The 26489-nt window shown below is 46.4% G+C and overlaps 1 protein-coding gene across 1 annotated transcript in view; it reads right to left on the reverse strand.

Annotated features, from left to right (window-relative positions):
- PLXNB2 (plexin B2) overlaps positions 1 to 26489 on the reverse strand; it is a 560635-nt gene that overhangs the window by 273102 nt on the left and 261044 nt on the right. The window contains exons 4-5 of the mRNA XM_082254716.1: positions 26177 to 26371; positions 2005 to 2127 (exon numbers count right to left, since the gene is read on the reverse strand). Coding sequence (XP_082110842.1) covers positions 2005 to 2127; positions 26177 to 26371 — 318 coding nt within the window. The remainder of the gene's footprint in view (positions 1 to 2004; positions 2128 to 26176; positions 26372 to 26489) is intronic.

Genomic DNA, 26489 nt, shown 5'->3' on the forward strand with positions numbered 1-26489 from the left:
ATTGATGCTGGAAGGGATGAATAGATAGCCCTGGTCTACACAGCACCCCATAAAAGTCCCATGACTTCCAGCCCCACTTTTACAGACTATCACAATCCCACTAAAAATGCGTTCTTTTTCTTACAGATTGCCCTGCGTTCTGAAATGTGCAAATGTGAACGGTAACCCAAGCATGTCATGCATTTTCAAAATGCACAGCAAAGCACATATTTTCTGTGTAGATTGCCACTCGTTTGGAAACGGGTAGATGTGAATGCAGCCTAAATGGTAGCACATTACTTTGCATTTTCAAACACACGGCAAAGCCTGTGTTTTCTTGTGGCTTGCTGGGAATTTGGAAATGTGCAGATGCGAACTAATGGTAATGCACACACACTGCGCATTGCCGCTCATTTTCTAAGTGCATGGAATAGCATACAATTTTGTACGGGTTGCTGCGCATTCGGAAATGCACAAATGCGAATAAATGGTAACCTAAGCAATGTGCGTTGCAGCGCGTTTATGAAAAGCATGGTAAGGCGTGCATTTTTTTGCGGGTTGCCATACATTCAAAAACGTACAGATGCAAATGAATGGTAACACAAGCGCACCGGGTGTTTTCTTGTGGATTGCTGTGCGTTTGGAAATGTGCAAATGTGAACGAATGGTAACGCAAAAGCGGCGTGTGTTACCGTTTGTTTTTTAAACACATGATAAAGTACTTATTTTTTGCTGGCTGCTGTTCGTTTGAATACTTGTAAATGAGAACACAGCCTAAATGGTAACACTGATGTGACACACATTGGTGCACGTTTCTGAAACACATGGCAAAGCGTGCGTTTTATTTTATTGCAGGTTGCCATGCGCTCAGAAACACGCAGATGCAAACAAATGGTAATGCAAGCGAGCTGCACAGTGCCGCATGTCTTTGAAAAGCTCACCAAAGCGTTTTATTTCGGGTTGCTGTGCGTCTGGAAACAGGCAGATGCAAACGAATGGTAACACAAAATGTAATTTTTATTTTCGAAATACAAGGCTAAGTGTGCGTTTTCATGCAGGTTATCAAAATGGAAATGTGCAGAGGAGAATGCAGCCCAAATGGTAATGAAAATGCGATGTGCATTCCCGCGCATTTTAGACATGCACTTCAAAGTGTGTGTTTTCTGTGCGAGGTGTCATGCATTCAAAAACACTCAGATGAAAACCCAGCCTAAATTACACTGTGGGAGCGACGCATGTTTGGTGGACGGAGCCATGCATTTTTTGTGTGGGTAGCGTGATGCAAGCATGCATGAGTACCCTCTTAGCAAGCAGCAGTGGGGGGAAGAGGAGGATCTGGGCTGCGCTCCGCAAAACCATTACACAGAGCAGTGAAGTATGATAAATGATTATACATATAAACCAATTCCATTCCTTCCCCAATCAACACCCACATGAAGGCCCAGAAACACCCACAATAACCTTTAGACCCGCCCACATAAACTCCCACAACTGCTAGAAATGACTCCCATAGCCCACTCTGAAACTATAGAGGCTCAAAGGATCATGTGACATGTAGTCTTAGGACTGGCAAAGCAAGTGAACAGGAAGTCCAAGAACTTTGAAATTCAGCAAGGAGGAGGACTGAGATCACAGACACAGAAATCTGCTTTATACAGCTAAAGTAGGTAAGATACAGATAAACTGACACTGCAGTTGTGATTTATTTACATGCATCTGTTGTTTTGGGGGAGGAAAAGCTGGAGTTCTTCTTTAAGCCCTACCACAAGAGAAACTGAAAGAATATTTGTAAAAGCACAATATTGTGGTGAAGGATTTTTTTTTTTTTTTTTAAAGCAATAGTATTGATTCACGTTGATCCATACCACTGCTTTATTAATTGGTCCCTTAGCCTTCTAAGTAAGGTCAGCAAAGGCAGCTCCTGTACATCTCGAAGCATAGGGTTTCTTTAAATAAAACCAGTATGGGCCAGGGTTCCACTTTACCTCAATGACCCAAAAAAAGGAAATTCAGTGGACCACATACCTTTTTTTTGGTCATCACATAAAGATGTTCCTTGGCAGCATCAAAAACCATTCCATTCTTCACACTACTTGTGGTAGGAAAGGGCACCGTCCTGTACTCGTTTGCAGGATTCCCTAGGTAAGCCTACAAAAAAAAAAAAAACATAGGTCAATAACAAAAAACAAAACAAGTGAAGATTATAAAATGAACAATAATTGCCTCAGCATTATGTTCTCAATCTTCATCAATTTAGGGTATCCAGAACCATGAACGAGATCTCAAACAGGCAGAACTAATCATGAGACTCTATGTCCACCCAAACTTCGTTATGGATAGAGTAGAGATGGATAAAACCATCTGCAGGGGGGTTTTGTTTTTTAATGCTATCCAGGGATTTATTAGAAAAAATTTACCCCAATTTTTTGTCCTGCTGAAAAAGTGGTAGCTGAGAGGAAATGAGGGTAACTTTCAAGAGAAACCTCTTGTTTAAAGAGGAAGTAAACCCTCCTCTGACACTTTTACCTATAGGTAAGCCTATGATAAGGCTTACCTATAGGTACTGTAAATATCTCCTAAACATGCACCGTTTAGGAGATATTTACCTTACATGCAGCCAGTGACGTCACTGGCGCATGCGCTCTGAAGGAACGGCCGCTGGTGCCATTCCTTCAGAGTCCCGTGCCGTGACCGTCGGTTCCCGCACGCGTGCGCGGGAGTGACGTCACCGCGGCTCCGGCCAATCAGATGGCCGGATGCCGCGATCCTGGAAGAAGGGCAACTGGACATGTCGCCCGTCATACAGGTAAGCGGGCGGCACGGCAGGGGCTCATTCTAAGGTAAGTATTTCATAATGAGCTAGTATGCGGTGCATACTAGCTCATTGTCTTTCTCTTTCAGGTTGCGAAAAAAAAAAAAAAAAAAAACTATGGGTTTACAACCTCTTTAATAAACAATTGGGGGAATTTACATGACTGTAAAAGACCGAACTTAGAAAATTTGAGCAACCAATCAGCTTCTAGCCTCAGCTTGTTCAATAAAGCGGATGTAAACCTGATTCATTAAAGCTCCAAGTCCCTTAGCTTTCTCCTGCTGGTTCTGTTATCAGAATGATAACTTCTGACAAGTTCCACGTCAACTGAGATAAAACCAGGCAGAATTTGTGTTGGGTGGGTGCTATAAATTAGCAGACAGCTGGTCAATTCACAGCATAGCTCTGCATGTTTCTGCCTATGTGAAGAGGGGGTGTGTGCCTTTCCTTCAATCAGCTGTCTCACACAGTATGGCCAAACTTTCCTCCCAAAGTTGAATTAGGACGAGAAAATTCTAAAAGGACGTGCAATTCTAAACAGTATCAAAAGCTGAAGACAGCACATATGCAAGTAAAACCTATGTAGGGAGATTTGTTTCATCTGTGTATTACCTGAGGCTGTTAACTTCACTGGGTATTGTGTGAGGTTTTACATCCACCTTAAAAGCGGAGTTCCGGCCTCGGGGGTCAATTTTAGCTAAAAATAATCCCGGGACAGTCAGGGCTAGTACATTCCATAATGCATAGCCTCTGAACTGTCCCGGGTCGCACTTACCTGAAAGAAGAAATACTTACCTTGAAAATTTCTTCTCCAGTGCTGCCATCTCACGTGTGGGCAGCTGATCCGCAGCGTCCCTCTTCCGTGTCCTCTTCGTGACGTCAGAGTCCCACAATGCACTGCACCGGCCCCGCTTGTCACTTCCGGTGCAGGCGCGGCATCCCTGCACAGCTTCTAGGCATGCCCAGAAGCTGTTTAGCAGTGAATACCGCGCCTGCACCGGACGTGACGAGCGGGGCCTGTGCAGGCGTATTGATTACTGGGAGCGATGACGTTCAGCTCCCAGGAATCATCGCAAACCGGAAGTGACAGCGCGCGCGCCGTGGCCGCAGAGGGAGGAAGTGGAAGGAAGGTGAGTATATTTTCTTCTATAATAAGGTAAGTGACCAAAAAAAAAAAAAAAACGCCATTATCAATTTCTTTTTCAGGTTCCCCTTAGCAAGCGGATTACCCAAAATCGATTTTATCGATTTTGAGGCCAGAACTCCGCTTTAAGCTTTGAAAATGATAGAAGCCAATGCCATACACATCCACTAGTTGCTTCGATAATGATAAATTCCCCCAAATGTCAGCAGAACAGGAAGTGGAGATAGATCTCTCAAACAAAGCCCTGGATAGCATTAGAAACATGAAGGGCGTTCTAATTTTCCAGGCTCTATCCAAAGCTAGAAAAAAAGTTTCTGGCTTGACATCCACTTTCAGGTAGTGTGAAGGTTTAATTTAGAGGACGACAGATATACATTCATTCTTAATGGTGGTAGTACAACAAACACACTGCAAAGAGTATAGTTGAACAGTTAAAAATCCCAGTGTCTTGCCATACACATTGTGGATAGGTTCCTGTAAAAGAACTCGTCACTGATTGACCCAATACCCCAGAGTTTCCGGCACAAAGATGGCTATAGGCTGCATACCGCATACTCTGCCAACCGTATTCTATGTTTAGAACTTGGCACACAGAAGCATTGTGCAGTGTGTGGGATGAAAGGAATATCTGCATAATTATTGTTTTCACTTTCTCCCTCAGGGACCGCAAAGAAATATAATGTAAGATAAACAACAACTTATTGCATCTTAGGCACAGTATTTATCTCACAGCTTGGAAATTAATGGATCCAGATAAATATTATATGATAGCAACAGAGAACAATTGAAGTAAAGTATAAGCACTGTGTCTGCTGGAAAAGCCTATGCATACTTTGTACGTGTGACAATTTAATGTAATTGAGGTGAACACATCTATTGCTATCAGACAAAAATAAAGTGTTGCGCTATACTAAATTAAAGAAGAAAAAAAAAAGAAATCAAGATGTGCAATTATAATACACTGCTCAAAAAAAATTTAAAGGAACTCTTTGAAAACACATTAGATCTCAATGGGTTAAAATATCATGCTGAATAGCTATACTGATTTGGACTGGGTAATGTGTTAGGAACAAAAGGATGCCACATCATTTGATGGAAATTAAAAAATGATCAACCTACAGAGGGCTGAATTCAAAGACACCCCAAAATCAAAGTGAAAAAATGATGCAGCAGGCTAGTCCATTTTGCTGTAATTTCATTGCAGCAACTTAACCACCTCAATACAGGGCACTTAAACCCCCTTCCTTCCCAGACCAATTTTCAGCTTTTAGCACTGTTGCATTTTGAATGACAATTGCGCGGTCATGCAACACTGTACCTAAACCAAATTTATGTCATTTTTTCCCCACAAAAAGAGCTTTCTTTTGGTGGTATTTGATCACCGCCAGGTTTTTTCTTTTTTGGTGCACAAATAAAAAAAGGCCGAAAAGTTTGAAAAAAAAAAAAAAGTTTTTTTGTTTAGGTTATAAAATTTTGTAAATAGATACGTTTTTTCCTGCACTGATGAGCACTGATGACGCCGCACTGACAGGCACTGATGGGGTGGCACTGATGGGGTGGCACTGATATGCAGCACTGATGGGCACTGATAGGTAGCACTGATATGCAGCACTGATGGGCACTGATATGCGGCACTGATAGATAGCACTGATATGCAGCGCTGGTGGGCACTGATAGGCAGCGCTGATGGGCACTGATAGGCAGCACTGATGGGTGGCACTGATGGGCGGCACTGATGGGCGGCACTGACGGGCAGCACTGATAGATGGCATTGGTGGGCATCACTGATAGGGGGGCACCACTGGCAGGCTCTCTGAGCCCTGTTTGCCATCCCTGGTGGCCATGGTGGGCATCCCTGGTGGTCATGGGTGGGCATCCCTGGTGGCTCTAGTGGCATCCCCTCCCCCAGGGCTGCACTGGTAATCAATCATCTGATTACCAGCACAGACCCCCCCTGTGATCAGTGAGTAATTAGAAATACTCACTGATCACCCCAGCTGCAGAATTGATCCTCTTCTCTTCTCCTCACTGACAGGATCTGTCAGGAGGAGAAGAGATCGAAGCCGTTACAACGGCTGTATTGACATTACATGACGGCTGTGATTGGTCACAGCCGTCATGTGATCAGGAGGGCCAATCACAGGGCCCTCCTGCCGAGGCTTGTTGCTCTGTGTCCTAGGGACACAGGCACATCGAGATGGCGCCGCTGCGCGTGCCCGCGGCGGCGCGATCTCTCTCCTTCTGAAGGACGTTCCGGAACGTCCATTCAGAAGGACGAGACTCCCACCCGGCCGTATATGTACTATGGCCCGGGTGGGAGGTGGTTAAAATGGTACTCAGTAATTTGTATGGCCCTCACGTGCTTGTATGCATGCCTGTCAACTTTGGGGCATGCTCCCAATGAGACAATGGATGGTGTCCTAGGGTATTTCCTTCAGGATCTGGACCAGAGCATAGCTGAGCTCCTGAACAGACTGAGGTGCAACCTGGCGGCATCGGACGGACCGTAACATTGTCTCAGAGGTGTTCTATTGAATTTAGGTCAGGTGAGCATGGGGCCATTCAATGGTATCAATGCCTTAAACCTCCAGGAACTGGCTGCATACTCTCGTCACATGAGGCCGAGCATTGTCATGCACCAGGAGGAACCCAGGACCCACTGCGCCAGTGTAGGGTCTGACAATGGGTCCAAGGAGTTTTTCCAGATACCCAATGGCAGTCAGTGTGCCATTATCTAGCCTGTAGAGGTCTGTGCATCCCTTCATGGATATGCCTCCCCAGACCATCACTGACCCACCACTAAACCGGTCATGCTGAACAATGTTACATGCAACATAACGTTCTCCTCGGCTTCTCCAGTCCCTTTCACGTCTGTCACATATACTTTGGGCGAAGCTGCTCTCATCTGTGTAAAGCACAGGGCGCCATTGGCGGAGCTGCCAAATCTGGTGTTCAATGGCAAATGCCAATGGAGCTCCACAGTGCTGGGCAGTGAGCACAGGGCCCACTAGAGGACGTCGGGCCCTCAGGCCACCCTCATGAAGTCTGTTTGATTGTTTAGTCAGAGACATTTCACACCAGTGGCCTGCTGGACATCATTTTGTAGGGCTCTGGCAGAGCTCATCCTTTTCCTCCTTGCATAAAGAAGCAGATACCGGTCCTGCTGATGGGTTAAGGATCTTCTATGGCCCCATCTAGCTCTCCTAGAGAAACTACCCGTCTCCTGGAATCTCCTCCATGCTCTTGAGACTGTTCTGGCAGAAGCAGCAAACCTTCTGGAAATGGCACATATTGATGTAACACAAACCCTAGCCAAATGCAAAACTAGTGAAAAAAAAGTCAGAAAAGATGAGTAGGGGAAAAATATTTCAGTGGCCTCCACCTGTAAAACCAATCCTGTTTTGGAGGTTGTCTCATTGTTGCCTATCTAGTGCACAGCTAGTAATTTTATTAACACCAAATAAGCTTAAACTGATTCACAACCCCCTCTGCTACTTAACTGACTAGATCAATATCCAGTTTAATTGACTTGATACTACACTCCGATTAGAAAGTGTTCCTTTCATTTTTTAATTCTTATTTTGAGTAGTGTGTAATCCATACAAAACAGCACATGTAGGAAACCGCAATTGATAAAATATATACGTGTATCTACACAATATTAATCAGGGAGTACTTCTCTAAGGGCTTTCATCTTCTTAGACTGGCCATTTATATCCAATTTTCTTGTACAAATTTCAACAAACCTAAACACTTTCAACTTGTATGCAATCAGGTAGGCCCTTGCACTACATAGTTGAAGGTAAATCTAAAGGAAATTGGCTTTCTTCTGGACACTTTTCCATAAAGGCCAGATTTGTGGAGTGCACAACTAATAGTTGTCCTGTGGACAGATTCTCCCACCTGAGCAGTGGATCTCTGCAGCTCTTCCAGAGTTACCATGGGCCTCTTGGCTGATTCTCTGATTATTGCTCCCCTTGCCCGGCCTGTCAGTTTAGGTGGATGGCTGTGCCTTGGTAGGTTTGCAGTTGTGCCATACTCTCCATTTTCGGATGATGGATTGAACAAAGCTGATTGAGATGTTCAAAGCTTGGGATATTTTGTTTATAACCTAACCCTGCTTTAAACTTCTCTACAACTTTATTCGACCAGTCCGGTGTATTCCTTAGCCTTCATGATGCTGTTTGTTTACTAAGGTCCTCTAACAAACCTCACAGAACAGCTGTATTTTTACTGAGATTAAATTACACGTGGGTGGACTATTTACTAATTCTGGGGGCATGTGGTTCCACTAGATTTTAGTTAGGTATCAGAGTAAAGGGGGCTGAATACAAATGCACGCCACACTTTTCACATATTTGTAAACATTTTGAAAACCATTTATCATTTGCCTTCCATTTCACAATTATATGCCCTTTGTGTTGGTCTATCACATATGTAGCACTGCCCCCTACAGGGCTGCTGGATATTACACTTCAGGGATTCCCCTGGGTTACCCGTAGCAACTGTTTGCAGCAAACACTTTAGGTTCTTGGCTCAGTAAATGATCAGTCCAGGGTTGTTGTTTTTGTGGTTTTATTTTAATTGGGATGGGAGAAGGGATGAGTGGGGTATTCCAGCTGTTAACTATTAACAATGCTGAGGACTTCTAACTTTAGAGTGTGGCAATGCCGCTGCTTCATCCTGCCACTTGAATGGAGATGAGGTAAGTGTTCTTAGAGTACTTCTCTTCAGGGTACTCCCCTAGTACCCCCTTTCTCTCTGTGCTAGCTGACACTTGTCCACTGACTACACTCAGAGTGGTCCCCTTCCTGGGCAAGTTCCTCTGTACTCACGGACACTGTTTTTCCAGATTCACTGATGCCCCAACTCCTGTAGTCAGCTTCTCCTGGACCTCTGGGTTCAGCCTCACATACACTGGTTCACCAGGCCAACTGCCTGTGACCACCCCCAACTGTTGCAGAAGAGGAGGCAGCCGCCACCCTCCTTCTGGGACCTGTCTTCCTGCCCAACGACCCCTGCCACATGTTCCTGTGGCTTTTTATACCCTGTCTCATAATGTACCACTATCTGTGCCAACCTCTGGGACAGTACCAAAAGCCTGTGTATCATTGGTCAGGTTTCCTCCAGAATCCAACGTGCCTCCCCATTGGATCTGCTGTGGACACTCCCTGAGACCAAATGAGTTACAAACTGGGCACACTGAGCAGACCTAACTACCAATCCTGCTCCCTGATAAGCAGAGTGCACATAGGTTTTTGCCTGCTGCTCTTCTGATAAGCAGACAGAGCCAAAACTACTCTCTCTGCTTAGCACCTGACTAGGAGGGTGTACACAAAATCCCAATAAAATAAATTTAAGTTTTTGGTTGTAACATGACAAAATGTGGAAAATTTCAAGGGGTATGAATACTTTTCGAAGCACTGCAACTTTGGAATATATTGAATGGTTTTGGTATACTGTGTTTAAATGTTTTCCTCCGATATACTTTTTTCTCCTATTTTTTATCAGTTAGTGTTTCTGCCATATGATATTGTGTAGGATTATATTATAACCTATTGAATGTAGTGATTTTTAGTATATCGTGGCACATTTTATTTTTGTCTTGATATTTGGATGAACTTGGTTCTTTGTGGTGTTAACAATTCAATGAGGTATTCTGAGTTTTAAACTTGACTGCAGAGTACTTTTTATAGACATCTACTGTATATGCATTATACTAACCATACTGAAAGCAGGTATTACAATTATATAGGCATCTGCTTTTAAAAAGAAAATTGTGAGTCATTTTCTGACAGTATACTTTTTTTTATAAGCGACACTCCCCAATTCTGCTTGAAAATGTCAAAATGTAAGTAGTTACCATAAGCCAATTCTAAAACTAGGTTTAGTGACTTCCCATGTTATGGAATCATGATTTCCAACAATCCAGTAGTCACAAAAGAATCACATGCGTTTCTGTGAGAACAAAGTTCTTAAAGTCAGTGAGGTGGAAGGTGTAAAGAAATACAGGGCAACGATATTGTGGAAAGCATGACCAAAAATGACCAAAACCTATTTTTGATCGAGTACAGCTGGGTACAGACTGTCAGTTTTTTTTTCTCAGTTACTGGGCCAAACTAAAACAAAAAACTGACAAACTCCTGTATCTACACAAGCAATGTGGGTGCAGAAATATCCCATGCTCGGATATTGTATTCGGACAGCAGGGACTCTCAGCTGTCAGAATACACTGATCAGTAATGCAGATGATTGGCTGCACACTACTGTTCAAACAAGGTTTTCCAGCAGTCCTGTTCAACAGAAGCTGATCTATCGAACCGGGAGGGCTTCGTACAGGTCAAAGTTTGGCTGGTCCCTGCTGAACCAGATTCATTTTGATCTATGTGTACCCAGCTTTAGGGAGAATAGAACCTCAAACTATTTTTTTTTTGCCATCTGTGTCCCATTGTGGAGTCTTCACTCTACGTTGTGCCATAGCCAAAACAGGAACTGAGAGGAAATTCCTCCAAAGTGAGGAAATCCCTGGTTGTCACCATAACTATTGTACTAGATTTCTGCTTTTTCATTTACTTTGTGATAATTATAAATAAGATAAGAAAAATGCTGAATGTCCCTAACAGGGGCACACAGCAATAGAAACCCTGACGTGTGTTCTAATCCATGTCCACTCTATCCTAAACTCAAAAGTTTTGACTGGATATTTATCTTACCATAAAATCTTTTTCTCTGAAGTTCGTTGACAGATGCAGCTTCATATCCTCTTGCCAATTGGGTTATGCTGGAGTAGGAGTAGGACACTAGGCAGGAAAAAGCTTTACCACGCCTATGGGGCAGTCCCTGCTGGCATAACCCCACACACTATGCTATAGCTCTCAGTTTTGTTGCAAGCAGTGTTTAGAAGACCACAACCCCATTTCACTCATAAATAGAGGGGCGGGTGTGCGTCTGTCAATGAACTTCAGAGAAAAGGATTTTACGGTAAGTCAAAAATCCAGTTCTCTATCGTTCATTGATGCAGATCTTCTTGACCATTGGGACGTCCCAAAGCAGTATTTGCATGAGGGGTGGGAAAAACAACGCAAAAAAAGAACGTCATTTCCAAAGGCTAAATGTAGCCGACCAGCCAACATGGAACTCAACCAGGAACAACTAGAGCTCACCCAGAAAAAACATACACCCTCAAAAAGAAAAAATGGATTTTGTAAGATCTTACCGTAAAATCCTTTTCTCTTAAGCTCATTGACAGACGTAGTCTTCTTGATTCTCAAGAGCTGGGTTATGTTGTCTCCGCAGGAGTAGGACTAGGCAGAAAGACAAAACGTTCTGGCTCCACCTTAGGGGCAGTCCCTGAGGGTATATCCTCCCTCTCTCTGCTACAGGGAATCAGTTCTGTTCTAAAGCAGTAACAGAGAATTTAACCCAACCCAACTCAATGATAGAGGGGCGGGTACTACGTCTGTCAATGAGCTTAAGAGAAAAGGATTTTACGGTAAGATCTTACAAAAATCCATTTTTCTCTATCGCTCATTGACAGACGTAGTCTTCTTGATTCTCAAGAGCTGGGACATCCAGAAGCAGTGCCACAAATGAGGGGTGGGATTGACAAAAATCAAAATCCAATCTAGAAGGCCCAACTGGTGCCAAACTAGAAGTTTTAAAGGCTCATTATAAACAAAGAATGAGACTCAAAAGAAAATTTTCCAACGGAAAAAAAAAAACCCTCGAGGCAGACCACTGGTCTCCTTAAATGGCGGCCTGCAAAACCTTGCGGCCAAACACGGCATCAGATGATGCCATTACATCAACTTTATAATGTCTTGTAAAGGTATGCACCGACGACCAGGTAGCCGCCTTGCACACCTGGACCACTGACGCCTGATGGCGAAAGGCCCATGACGCACTAAGCGCCCGAGTGGAGTGCGCCTTAACAGGGAACGGGGGCTCCCGACCCTTAATAGAATAAGCCTGTACCACCGTCTGTCTGATCCATTTGGAAATGGTCGCGGCAGATACAGGCAACCCCTTTTTGGGTCCATCCGGGATCACAAAAAGTGAATCCGTCTTGCGAAACGAGTCTGTCGTTTTTAAGTATACCCTGATCGCCCGGATCACATCCAAGGAGTGTAAAGCAAACTCCCGAGGATGACTGGGCTTAGGACACAGGGAAGGTAATACAATTTCTTCATTCAGATGAAATTCTGAAACCACTTTTGGTAGGAAGGATGGATTCGGATGAAGAACCACCTTATCTCTATGAACCACCAGATATGGGGAACGACAAGATAAAGCGGCCAGTTCTGACACCCTGCGTGCAGAAGTGATAGCCACCAAGAAGGCCACCTTCTGGGACAACGTAGGTAGAGGAATCTCCCTAATATCTTCAAAGGGAGGTTTCTGAAGAACCGACAATACTAAATTAAGATCCCAGGGTGGTAACGGCGCGCGCACTGGCGGAGCCAGATGTCGCACCCCCTGGATGAAATTCCGCACCAAGGAATGAGTAGCCAAAGGCTTCTGAAAGAAGATAGCTAATGCTGAGACCTGACCCTTGATAGTGCTCAAGGCCAGTTTCTGCTCAACCCCTTGTTGCAGAAAAGCTAATATTCGACTAACCGAATAAGACCGTGGACGGAACCCCAAAGGTTCACACCATGCAATGTAGGACTTCCATGTGCGATGATAAATCTTTCTGGAAGTCGCTTTCCTTGCTTCAACTAGAGTAGGAATAACTGAAGCTGACAATCCCTTGTCCTTCAGCACCTGGGTCTCAATAGCCAGGCCGTTAAAGCCAGCGATCGTAAAGCAGGATGGAAGATCGGTCCCTGAGACAGTAGGTCCTCCCTGAGAGGAAGTCTCCACGGGACGTCCGCCACCAGTCTGACCACGTCGGCGTACCAAGCTCGACGAGGCCAGTCCGGAGCTACCAGAATTACTGGAATTCCTTCCTCCTTTATCCTGCGAAGAAGTCTTGGCAGTAACGCGAGAGGAGGGAAGGCATACATTAGCTGGTATTGCCCCCACGGGGCGATCAGTGCGTCTGCGGTCTCTGCTAGAGGATCGCGGGAGCGAGCCACGAATCTCTGTACTTTCCTGTTGAATCGTGATGCCAACAGATCCACATCCGGGGTGCCCCATCGTAAGCACAACTGGTGGAAAACTTCTGGATGGAGGGACCATTCCCCCTGATCCAGAGTCTGACGGCTGAGATAATCTGCCTGCCAATTCTCCACCCCCGGAATGAACACCGCAGAGATAGCTGGAACAAATCGTTCCGCCCAGCGAAGAATGCAAGCCACTTCTTTGGCCGCTCGGACACTCTTGGTGCCCCCCTGGTGATTGACATAAGCCACGGCCGTGGCATTGTCCGACTGGATCCGAACCAGGCTGCCCTGGAGCTGCTCGGTCCAGTGAATCAGACAAAGTCTGATCGCTCTCAGTTCCAATACATTTATCGGCCACCTGGATTCTTCCAGGGACCAAAGTCCCTGGACAGATAACTGACCGAGAATTCCTCCCCATCCGGATAGACTGGCATCCGTGGTCACTATCGTCCAATATATTGGCAGAAATGACTTTCCCTGGCTGAGCATCGGAGACCGAAGCCACCAGACCAGAGACTCTCTGGTCTGTTTGCTCAATCGGATCTGATTGTCCAGGGATTCCGGATTCCGATTCCATCTGAGAAGAATCTCTTGCTGAAGAATTCGGGTATGGGAATGGGCAAATGGGACTGCTTCGAAGGAAGCCACCATCAACCCCAGAACCCTCATGCAAGTTCGAAGAGAAGACCAGCTGTTGGATAGTAACAACTGGACTGCTAATTGAATCTTCCGGAGTTTCCCTACCGGAAGAAAAACTCTTGTCCTGACTGTGTCTAGATTTAGACCCAGGTATTCGAGCCTCTGGGTGGGAACCAGAAATGACTTTTGCTGGTTCACCAGCCACCCGAATTCCTGTAAAGAAATCATAGTAATTTCTATGTTTTGTAGCAAGGTCTGAGGAGACTCTGCATGAAGCAGAAGATCGTCTAGGTAACCAAGAATCGATATGCCTCTTTGGCGCAGTAGTGCCAACATTGGGGCCAACACCTTCGTGAAGACCCGAGGAGCCGTGGCGAGACCGAAAGGTAACGCCACAAACTGATAGTGGTTCTCTTCTACGGAAAAGCGTAGAAACCGCTGATGTCCTGCGAAAATGGGAATGTGAAGATATGCGTCCTTGATGTCTATGGACGCTAGGACATCCCCTGTATGCAGGAAGGCTGCTACTGTGCGAATGGACTCCATTCTGAATTTTCTTATGTTGACAAAAGAATTGAGTGCCCTTAAGTCCAGAATTGGACGCACTTTGCCCTCTTTCCTGGGTATTGTAAATAGGTTTGAATAAAACCCCTGAAAACGTTCTGTCCAAGGAACGTGGACTACCACTCCTTGTTGTAGTAAATCCGTGACTGCTCTCCGCAGATCTTCTAAACGATCCGGGGATAGTCGAATATTGGAAGGGAAGAATCGCGCCGGTGGGAGAGATCGAAACTCGATCTTGTACCCTGACCTTATGACTTCGCAAACCCACTTGTCCGGGATTCTGAAAAGCCATGGATCCGGGAACCGGCGAAGACGTCCCCCCACCCCAGTTATGGGTGGGGGCGCACCTTCAGGCTTTGGACGATTTATCTTCAGGTCTGGAGGGGGCGGGCTTTTGCTTGCCCGACCAACGTCCCCTGAAGCCTCCTGAGGGAGCTTTGGAGGACCTAATTTTTTCACCCGCGGGACGAAAAAACCTCTTGTGAGCAGAAAAAGAAGGCCCTCGTTTTTGACGAGTTCCTTTACCTTTAACATTTTGCGGTAAAAAGGTGCTCTTTCCACCCGTGAGATCCTTAATGATCTCATCTAAGTTGGCTCCAAATAGACGCTCTCCTAAAAAGGGGATATTAGCCAATGCTTTTTTGGAACCTTGGTCGGCTAACCAACCTTTTAGCCACAGTGTACGCCTGAGAACCACCGCTGAGACTGATGCTCGCGCCAATAATGGAGTGGCGTCTAACGCCGCATCACACACAAACTGCAACCCCTGTATCATTTGTTCCAACAAATCTGATACCGCCTGAGGGACCTCTTCTAAGTCCCGGCGTAACCACTTGGTCCATTCAGTTACAGCCTGCGAAACCAGACCAATAGCAATTATTGGTCTGAAAGCTGATCCAATCAAGGTAAACATGGTGCGAGACATAGCTTCTATCTTGCGATCCACTGGATCTTTAAAAGACGACTAGACAGAAAAAAACTGATTCCCTGTAGCAGAGAGAGGGAGGATATACCCTCAGGGACTGCCCCTAAGGTGGAGCCAGAACGTTTTGTCTTTCTGCCTAGTCCTACTCCTGCGGAGACAACATAACCCAGCTCTTGAGAATCAAGAAGACTACGTCTGTCAATGAGCGATAGAGAAAAACTCTTTTAGACAGCAGCCTGCAAAACCTTGAGGCCAAAAGAGGCATCCGATGATGCCAACACATCTACTGCCTTGCAAACTTGCATCGCTGATGCCTGATGGTGCACAAAGCACAGGAAGTCCCCAGCACCCTAGTAGAGTGCACCTCCACAGGGAAAGGAGGAACCTGACCCTTCAGCGAATAAGCCTGAACTACCATCTGTCTGATCCATTTAGATATGGTCGCAGCCAATCCTTTATGAGATCCTTCAGTAAGGACAAGTAGAGCATCTGATTTTCTGAACGACTCAGTCACCAGGGAGAATAAATGCTTGCACCACAACCAAAGAATACAAAGCAATTTCCTTGGAATGCTTGGGTTTAGGACAAAGTGAAGGCAGCACAATGTCTTCGTTCAAATGAAAGTCAGAAACCCCCTTAGGAAGAAAAGACTGATTAGATCAGAGTACCACTTTTATCTCCGTGGGCCACCAGATAGATGGAGCGGCAGGACAATGCGGCCAACTCAGATACTCTGCAGGCAGAAGTAATAGCCACCAAATAAGGCAACCTTCCAAGACAAGGTAAGCAGAGGAATCTCCCTAATGTTCTCAAACTAAGGTTTTCGAAGAACAGATACAGTATCTCACAAAAGTGAGTACACCCCTCACGTTTGTAAATATATATCTTTTCATGTGACAACACTGAAGAAATGTCACTTAAGGCAGAATAGTAGTGAGTGTACAACTTGTAAAATGTGCTGTCCTTTCCCATCAAAATAACTCAACACAGCCATTAATGTCTAAACCGCTAGCAACAAAAGGGAGTACACCCCTAAGTCAAAATGTCCAAATTGGGCCCAATTAGCCGTTTTCCCTCCCTGCCCAGGTGTCATGTGACTCGTTAGTGTTACAAGGTCTCAGGTGTGAATGGGGAGCGGGTGTGTTACATTTGGTGTTATCGCTCTCACTCTCTCATACTGGTCACTGGAAGTTCAACATGGCACCTCATAGCAAAGAACTCTCTGAGGATCTGAAAAAAAAAACCCCAAAAAAACGTTGCTCTACATAAAGATGGCCTAGGCTAGGGCTGAACGATTTTCGATGTTTACATCGATATCGTGCTGTAAAGGTGGACGATAGTCACATCGCTGGAACATGCGATGTATTGGCGCTTTTCCACTGCATGGAACCTTACCGGTTCGGCACGCTTTTGTGCTTTTCCACTGCTGGTACCGCATGGTATAGGGTCGGAACGGTTCGGTATAGGTTTGCTTTTCCACTGCATGGAACCGAACTGTACGGTACGGCTCTGAAAAAACAGTACCTACTCGATTGTGGTTCCAACAGGTACCAAACTGGTACCATATCCCACAATCCTTTGCATGCAGTCACTACTAGCCACTGATTGGTCAGAGAATCCCACCCACCCTGTTATCCCACCCACTTAACTTTAGTACTAATTTAGTGGAAAAGCAAACCTATACCATACCGTAGCGAACCGTTCCGACACTATACCATGCGGTACCAGCAGTGGAAAAGCAAACCGGGCCAAGCAAGGCCGAGTAGAGCCGAGCCGGTACTTGCAGTGGAAAAGTGCCATAAGGCAGGGAAGTCGGGACTCGCAGCCTGACATCCGTCCCCTGACATGTTCAGTCTGCCCTCAGTTCATCTCACTGAAATGACTCTGTATGAAACAGTTCATTTGCGAGTCACTGAATAGAAGAGACAGGCCCGGTAATCTGATCCTAGAGTGAGAGCTTAGCCCTGCCCTGCAACCAATCAGATGCTCCTAGCATAATTACATGCTGGAAACTAGTGAAAAGAAGCCTACAACATTTTAGAGTACTCACTCCAAACCAGTTACTGAGTCAAAGACTCGGTTAGAAGAACCGAACATTCTAAAAGAACTGTTTGACTGAGTACAGTAAAATCACCACCAGAACAATAATTAACCCTTTGTCTGTCCCCGCTATCTGCTTTAGCACTGCTGCTGCATGATTTCTTCGGGGTAAATTATTTAACCCTCTGTAAATGTTTCTAAAGACTAAACAGGATTTAAAAAAAAATACATTTTTAATAAAACAATATCAAATATTTTTAATGACTGCAATATTATTAGAATGGCTTTATTAGAATGTCAGCTCTGTGGGTTCATTCTATGTTTATTGGATACACTGCATGTTTGTTGTATTGATTCTTCAGTTCACTTGCTGAGTCTGCAGACAAGCAAGTGAACCGAAGCCCTACATTAACATTAACCCTGTATGGTCAGAAGGCTGCACGTTCCGCGTGCCTCAATATCGCAATATATATCGTTGGGGAAAAAAATATCGCAATGTAATTTTTTTCCAATAGCCTAGGCTATATGAAGATTGCCAAGACCCTGAAACTGAGCTGCAGCATGGTAGCCAAGACCATACAGTGGTCTAACAGGACAGGTTCCACTCAGAACAGGCCTCACCATGGTCGACCAAAAAAGTTGAGTGCACGTGCTAAGCGTCATATCCAGAGGTTCTCTTTGGGAAATGGACGTATAAGTGCTACCAACATTGCTGCAGAGGTTGAAGGGGTGGGGGGGTCAGCCTGTCAGTGCTCAGACCACACGCCACACACTGCATCAAATTGGTCTGCATAGCTGTCAGCCCAGAAGGAAGCCCCTTCTAAAGATGATGCACAAGAAAGCCCGCAAACAGGTTGCTGAAGACAAGCAGACTAAGGACATGGATTACTGGAACCATGTCCTGTGGTCTTACGAGACCGATGTAGCACCCTCCTAGGTAGGTGCTAGATAGGTAGCATATTTACTCTGCCTGCTTATCAGGAGAGTGACAAATAAAACTTTGTAGCTCTTCTGCTTATCAGGATTCGTAGTTAGGTCTGTTGTATGTGTCCAAGATGTGATTCATCTGGGCTGAGGGAGTTTCCCCCTCTGCATCCAATAGGGGATCTGTTGGACATTGGAGGAAACCCAGCCAGTAACAGGCTTTTGTGGTTGTCCCAGTGGGTTGGCACAAACAGTGGTGCATCCTGGGATAGGCTATAAAAGCCAAGGGCACATGTGACAGGGGGTCTTTGGGCGGGAAGCCAAGTCCCAGAAGAAGGGCGGCGGCTGTCTCCTCATCTGCAGCAGTCGGCCTAGTGAACCAAAAGGTGTGGCTGAACCCAGAGGTCCAGTGGAAGCTGACTGTGGAGGTGGAGGCAGAGCAACTCTGGAAAAACTGTGTCCGTGAGTACAGGGAAGCTTGCCAAGGGGTCTGCCCAGGAAGGGGACCACTCCAGTTGCTAGAGTCAGAGGACAGGTGTCAGCACACAGGCAGTGAGAGTAAAGGGGTGCCAAGTTACTAACCCTGAAGAGAGTATTCAAGCGGGAACAGTAATCTTATCTTCACTTTAGTGGCAAGGTGAAGCAGCGGCCTTGCCACATTCTATAGTCAGTTGTCCTCAGAATTGTGGATAGTTGCTAGTTGGGAGTATCCCACTCATCCCTTCTCATCCCTTCTCCTATCCAAATTCTAAATAAAATACAAAAAACTAACATCCCCTAGATTGATTACTGACTGAGCCAAGAACTTTCAATGCCGTTTATCTGCTGTCAGTTGCTAAGGGTAACCCAGGGGAATCCAGAAAGTGCAATTCTCAGCAGTCCTCTAGGGCAGTGGTCCTGAACTCCGGTCCTCGGGGCCCACTAACAGGCCAGATTTTAAGTATTACCTTGGAGAGCTGCAGACTAGAATACTGCAATCACTGAGCAGCAAATGAGATCACCTGGGATGTAATTTAGTTATTTTGCAAACCTGGCCTGTTAGTGGGCCCCGAGGACTGGAGTTGAGGACCACTGCTGTAGGGGGCAGTGCTACACCAATACAAACTTATTTGGTTCAGATGGCGTCAAGCAGGTGTAGTGGCAACCAGGTGAGGCTAAAATAGACATATGTGTCTTGCCTACAGTCAAGCATGGTGGTGGGAGTGTCATGGTCTGGGGCTGTATGAGTACTGCCGGCACTGGGGAGCTACAGTTCATGGAGGGAACCATGAATGCCAACATGTACTGTGACATACGGAACCAGAGCACGATCCCCCTCTGATAACGACCACAAACACACCTCCAAGATGACCACTGTCCTGCTAAAGAAGCTGAGGGTAAAGGTGATGGACTGCCCAAAACAGGTCTCCAGACCTAAACCCTATTGAACATCTGTGGGGCATCCTCAAACGGAAGGTGGAGGCGCGCAAGGTCTACAACATCCACCGGCTCTCTAATGTCGTCATGGAGGAGTGGAAGAGGACTCCAGTGGCAACCTGTGAAGCTCTGGTTAACTCCATCCCCTAGAGGGTTAAGGCAGCATTTTGACTTAGGGGTGTACTCACGTTTGTTTCCAGCAGTGTAGAAATTAATGGCTGTGTGTTGAGCAAATTTACTTTGTTATACAAGCTGTACACTACTTTACATTGTAGCAAAGTGTTATTTCTTCAGTGTTGTCACATGAAAAAATAGAATGAAATATTTACAAAAATGTAAGGGCTATACTCACTTTTGTGAGATACTGTAATACCAAATTTAGATCCCACGGAGGTAGTGAGGATCGCCTGAGGGGAGCCATGTGGCGAACCCCCTGAATAAAAGTGCGAATCAGGGCATGCGTAGCTAAAGGGCGTGGGAAAAACACAGCCAAAGTAGACACTGGGCCTTTGATAGTGCCCAAGGCCAACCACTTTTCAACACCTTTGTGAAGAAAAGCCCTAGGCACTGAGAACAAGCGAGGGTGCACCTTCAAAGATTCACACCATTAAAAAAAAAAAACGATTTCCACGTACAATGATAGGTCTGACTGACTCCAAGGAGCAACCAGCGCGTCTGTGGCATTAGCCAGAGGAACCCGAGACCTGGCAACGAACCTCTGAACCTTCCTGTTGAGTCGAGAAGCAAACAGGTCAACGTCAGGTGTCCCCACCGGACACACAACAGATGAAACACCTTCGGGTGCAGAGACCACTCCCCCTGATCAAACACCTGACAACTCAGGTAGTCCACCTGCCAGTTCTCCACAGCTGGAATGTGCACAGTAGAGAGGGCTGGAATAAGCTTTTCCGCCCAAACCAGGATCTCGGCTACCTCCCGGGCCAAGACACTTTTTGTGCCCCCTTAAAGATTGATGTAGGCCATGGCTGCGGCATTGTCCGATTGTATCCGGACTGGACATTGTCCGATTGTATCCGGACTAGACAATCTTGCAGATGAGTTGTCCAGTGTCTCAGGCAAAGCTTTATCACTCTGAGCTCCAAGATATTTATCGGAATATTTGACTTTTCCACCATCCAGGACCCCTGGGCGCAGAGCTTCCCCAACACTCCACCCCAGCCTGACATGCTGGCGTCCATGGCTACCACCGTCCAATACAATGGAAGGAAGGACTTGCTCTTCCCTAGTGCCAATGAGTGAAGCCACCAGGGAAGCAGTCTTCGTGTTGTGACTCAACCGAATTAAAGTGTCCAAGGACTTTGGATCTTTGCTCCATTTGACAAGAATCTCCCATTGTAAGGGTCTTGTGTGGAACTGAGCAAACGGAACCACCTCGAAGGTTGACACCATCAGACCCAAGGCCCGCATGCAAGTCCACAGAGGGGACCAATTGTTTGCGGACAGCAAACGGATCGCCCCCTGCAACTTCTGCAGCTTGCCTGGAAGAAGGACCCTCGCCAAGGCTGAATCCAGAGTCAGGCCTAGATAATCCAGTCTTAATGCAGGTATCAGGGCAGATTTTTTTAAATTGATGTTCAAACCAAACTCTTGCAGAATTCGTACCGTGATCGTCAATTCGCCCGACAGGGCTGACAGAGTCCGCTCTCAATAGGAGATCATCCAGGTATCCCAGTACCGAAATCCCCCGTTGGCGCATTAATGCCAACACTGAAGCCGGCACCTTGGTAAAGACCCTGGGGGTGCCACAAATTGATGATGCTCCACTCCTACAGTAAAGCGAAGAAAACGCTGGTGTCCAGCGTAGATAGGGATGTATAGATATGCGTCCTTGATATCTCTAGAGGCCAAAAAAATCCCCTTGGTGTAGAGACGCCACTACCGTTCGAATGGACTCCATTGAAAACTTCTGTACCCACACAAAGCGGCTCAGAGCCTTGAGGTCCAGAATTGGACGTACTTTGCCTTCCTTTCTGGGCACAGTAAAAAGGTTTGAATAAAATCCCTGAAAGCGTTCCCGAGAGGGAACCATCACAATCACCCCTTGAGACAGCAGGTCTTGTACCGCCTCGCATAGGTCCCTCAATCAGTCTGGAGAGAGGCGTAGATTGGAGGGAAGAACCTCTCCAACGGTCGAGACCAGAAATCGATCTTGTAACCCGAACAGATCAGTTCATGGACCCATTTGAGCTGAATCAAGGATGTCCATGGTTCCCAGAAAGAATCGAAGATGTCCCCCCACCCGAGAAACAGGTGAGGGCGTCCCTTCATGCAGACAAGGATCTGTCAACAGATCCAGACTGGCCAGATTTTTGCTTACCCGACCATGTCTTCTCGGAACCCCCAGAAGACCGGAATGGCCTTGCTCCTTTCTCCTGCGACCCGGATGTACGAAAGGGCCTCCGATGAGCAGTGAAAGAGGGCCCCCGTCTAGTACGTGGCGCCTTGCTCTTGGATAGTTGTGGAAGAAGAGTACTCTTCCACTCACGTAAGGCCTTTTATCAGCTCATCCAAGGAGGATCAAAACAACCTGTCCCCCCGTGAAGGTCAGAAAGAGCCTTTTTGGAGGCCTGGTCCACAGACCAGCTCTTTAACCACACCATGCGTCTAATCGCAATCCCCACCACAGACACTCTAGCCACCAGGGGAGCCACACCCAGCGACGCATCACAAATATATAGCAGGGCTTGACCCATCTGGTCCATTGGCTCATTCAAACCCGGAGACAGCTGCTCCGTCTCCAAGTAACCTTTTAGTAACTTCACCCATTCTGTAATGGTCTGTGCCACCAATGTGATCACAAATATCGGTTTTAATATTAAGCCCGCTAACATATGCAAATGGCTCAATCCCTCTATCCACAGGATCAGTAAAAGCCGGGGATTCTTCCACCGGAACTATCAAAGACTTGTTCAGTCTGGAAACTGGATGATCCACCTTAGGTGGTACGGTCCACCTAGTGGAAAACGCATCCGTGAAGGGGTAACGCTGTTTAAAGCGCTTAGGCACCACTAACGTTTGATGTGCCCCCACTGTTCATTGACAATGTTGTCAAAAAGTTCCGGACAAGGAAACACCTTGCCCGACTTCTGTGATTTGTGGGTGCCAAAAGACACTTGCGTCCCGGACGCTGTAGACTCATCTGCCATTTTTAATGTTTCCCGCACTGTACTATGTAATACTATAAGTGCTTCCACCAGCGCGCTTTCCCGCTTGGCAGCTGACGAGGACGTGTCCTCCTCACCATCAGAATGCGATGACACAGATGCACCAAGGTGGGGTGTGTCCGCAGCAGCCATATCTGCCTCAGAATCGGAGGATAACACAGAGGGAGGTGAAAGCAAAGGGCGCTTTCGGCTAGCGCCACTTTTTAAAACGAAATCCACTTTTGACACCAGGCTTTCCAAAACTGCTGTAAAACCAGACAGGGGCTGCGACCCAGAGGTTTCCGCAGCCGCACTGAGGGGTCTATAGGTGAAATTTTGTCCTGGGACTCCATTAGTATTGAAAATAAAAACAAAATGCAGTGTCACTTTAAAAAAATTGCAAAAACGCGATCCGCACCGCTGCACCAGCGGTACTACAAGTCCAAGCCTAAAACAGCCTGCAGCAGTGTGAGTGAGGAATGCCTACAGGGACCCCAAAACATTACCACCAAACCGGTCTGGAAGCTACAGGAATGTTCCTTGCTGAAGATAGAAACGATCTTGCACAGAAAATGAAAAGCACTTAGGTCATGCCTAGAGCCTTTAGTGTCTCTCCTTGCTGTCCAGCGATCGTGGACTACAAGAAAATGGCTGCCCCATGCATTCCTATGGGGAACTATCAAAACATGACCGCCCATGCATTGTAATGAGAAAACCTTTTACATTAAGGCAGAGCAGAAGTCTACAGCAAAATGGAGGCCCCCACGGCTCGCCATGCGGTCTCCAGGACCCCCCATGGGGGTCATCATACCGGAGGCATCAGGAGGGTCCCCAGAAGGAGACCCCACCAGGACGCCCCCCCCCCTGCAGAAGCGCCACAGCGGCCGCAATATAACCACCACCCCATAGATGGGAGAAACAGCTAAGGGGGCCTGGTATGGCCGAGGGGCCAGGGGAACCGAGGGATACCCGAGGGTCCGACTACTCCATGGAGGGGGCCCACATCCACCCCGAGATGCCAAGAAATTGGGGGGGACACTTACTCACCATACCACGGTATCAGGCGGATGCCACTAAGAACAGACCACCTCCCACCCGGGGAGGATGTGCTGACAGCCAGGGGGTAAGCTGCTACTCAGGGCATCCCAGGTCATCCGCGTCCCGGCGAGACGGTCTACTTGCAGGCTGGTCCCTGTCCAGAGGGGCTCCGGCATGGCGATGCCTAGTGCTGGACTATAACCTGCTCACGCTCGCTAGTCAGACTGGGAGACCTTAAGGATCTAGAATATCCAGTCCAAAACCCAGCCGGCTGTTGCTTGTAGTTCTCCAGGAACTCTAACTAAAAGAAATTAATCATAAAAAAGGTTCCCAAAAATAGACAGCTAAGCCCATAATCCCAGCAGGGAACTAGGTCCTACTCCTAAACTAGGCAGAAACAAACAGAGCTATAGCAGAGTGTGTGGGGTTATGCTTGCAGGGACTGCCCCATAGACGTGGTAAAGCGTTTTCCTGCCTAGTGTCCTACTCCTGTAGGGAGCAGCATAACCCAATGGTCAAGAAGATATGAAGCTGCGTCTGTCAATGAACGATAGAGAAAAATGTTTTCCAACAAAACAAAACATTACATGTTTGTAATGGTTACCAAAGAGACATTTCAACAAAAATATAAAATATACCATTTTCTGTCCAATGACAGTCAGAAGCTACAGATTGCATAGAAAAGGTTTCTCAAACCAAAATTTACAAAGGCTCCCTTTACACTATATGCACTACCATGCTTTATAGTGCACTATTTTAAGACCGTTTATTCATTTTGAACCGGCTGAGAGTGCATTTTAACACATCAACATAACTTTTTTCAATAGCAGCATATGCAGGTTTGTTGGGGTGAGTGGCAGTGCAGGAGCTTTGCCTGCTACTATGGCAGTGGGAGGGTGCCATAAAAAAAATTACCAGCACTGCAGCATGCATGGTAAACCATGCATTTTACTGAGCATTACCATACAGCAATAACCTGAATGGGCCCTAAGAGTGACCAAAGAAAGGCAGATATAAAATGTGGGATGTATTTTCATGCTGTAAGTTACTACAAGGAACAGTGATTACAGCTCCCATGGAGACTTTCCAACAATGGGACAAGGAAACCTGTAATGGCTCAATTATCACAAGTGACCCTTGATATTAGGGATCATCATTTGCTATTATTGGGACCAGTGGCGGCTGGTGCTCAAGATTTTTTTTGGGGGGGCGCAAACCGAAAAATGTAATGGGCATTGCTTTGCGGCAAAAAACGCTGTAAAAAATTGCGTGACTTTGAGGTCGCAAAAGTGTGAAATGGGCCTTCAGTAAATAAGGTATAGTGTGCCCCCTTTCAATGCAGAGAGAGCAGCGTGCCCCCTTTCAATGCAGAGAGACCAGCGTGCCCCCTTTCAATGCAGAGAGACCAGCGTGCCCCCTTTCAATGCAGAGTGACCAGCGTGCCCCCTTTCAATGCAGAGAGACCAGCGTGCCCCCTTTCAATGCAGAGAGACCAGCGTGTCCCCTTTCAATGCACAGTGACCAGTGTGTCCCCTTTCAATGCACAGTGACCAGCGTGCCCCCTTTCAACGCACAGTGACCAGCATGCCCCCTTTCAATGCAGTGACCAGCGTACATGCCCCCTTTCAATGCAGTGACCAGCATACATGCCCCCCTTTCAATGCAGTGACCAGCATACATGCCCCCTTCAATGCAGTGACCAGCGTACATGACCCCTTCAATGCAGTGACCAGCATACATGCCCCCTTTCAATGCAGTGACAAGTGTACATGCCCCCTATCAATGCAGTGACCAGCATACATGCCCCCTTCAATGCAGTGACCAGCATACATGCCCCCTTTCAATGCAGTGACCAGCGTACATGCCCCCTTCCAATGCACTGACCAGCGTACATGCCCCTTTTCAATGCAGTGACCAGAGTACATGCCCCCTTTCAATGCAGTGACCAGCATACATGCCCCCGAAGCAGTGACCAGCATACATGCCCCCAATGCAGAGATCAGTGTGCGTGCCCCCTTCAATGCAGTGACCAGCATACATGCCCCCTTTCAATGCAGTGACCAGCGTACATTTCCCCAATGCAGAGATCAGCATGCATGCCCCCTTTCAATGCAGTGACCAGCATACATGCCCCCATTCAAAGCAGTGACCAGCGTACTCAATAGACCGGCCGCCACTGATTGGGACACTAATGAAGCAAAGCATTACAAAACATAAAATACTGGCATGTGGCAAACCTTTATTTAATACACTGATGTAGCCATTGAGGTAAAATCCTTTAAGTAACCTAATATTGGTTTTATTTTTTTAAACTGCACAATACAAAATGCAGACAAAATATGATCGATTTCATTTGAGCAAGTATTTAAGCAAATTGTACATTAAAATTAAGAGTAAAGAAAGTTCACCAAGGCACAATCTAGTTACCTTCACCAGTTTTCCTTCAGCTGTACCGAGGAATACAATAGTGTGCTCATTCTCCACAGACACTGCTATAGAGGTAAAGGGGTTCATCTCCCGGACAAGCACAGCCTTTTCAGTAACACCATTTCTGCTCTGTAGTGGGTAAGGCAAGTGCTCTGATCCACACGGATAATTCTCCAACACATCACGATTTGAAGCCTGCAACAAGACCAAAAATAGAAAAAATCACTGAATGCTCCAAGACAGCTGGACTTTCCACTTAGAGATTCTAAACAGTGGGAAAAAAAACTCACAGGATTACTACAAAATGGTATTG

Source organism: Pelophylax lessonae, assembly GCF_965119305.1.
Source record: "Pelophylax lessonae genome assembly, chromosome: 4".
NCBI lineage: Eukaryota > Metazoa > Chordata > Amphibia > Anura > Ranidae > Pelophylax > Pelophylax lessonae.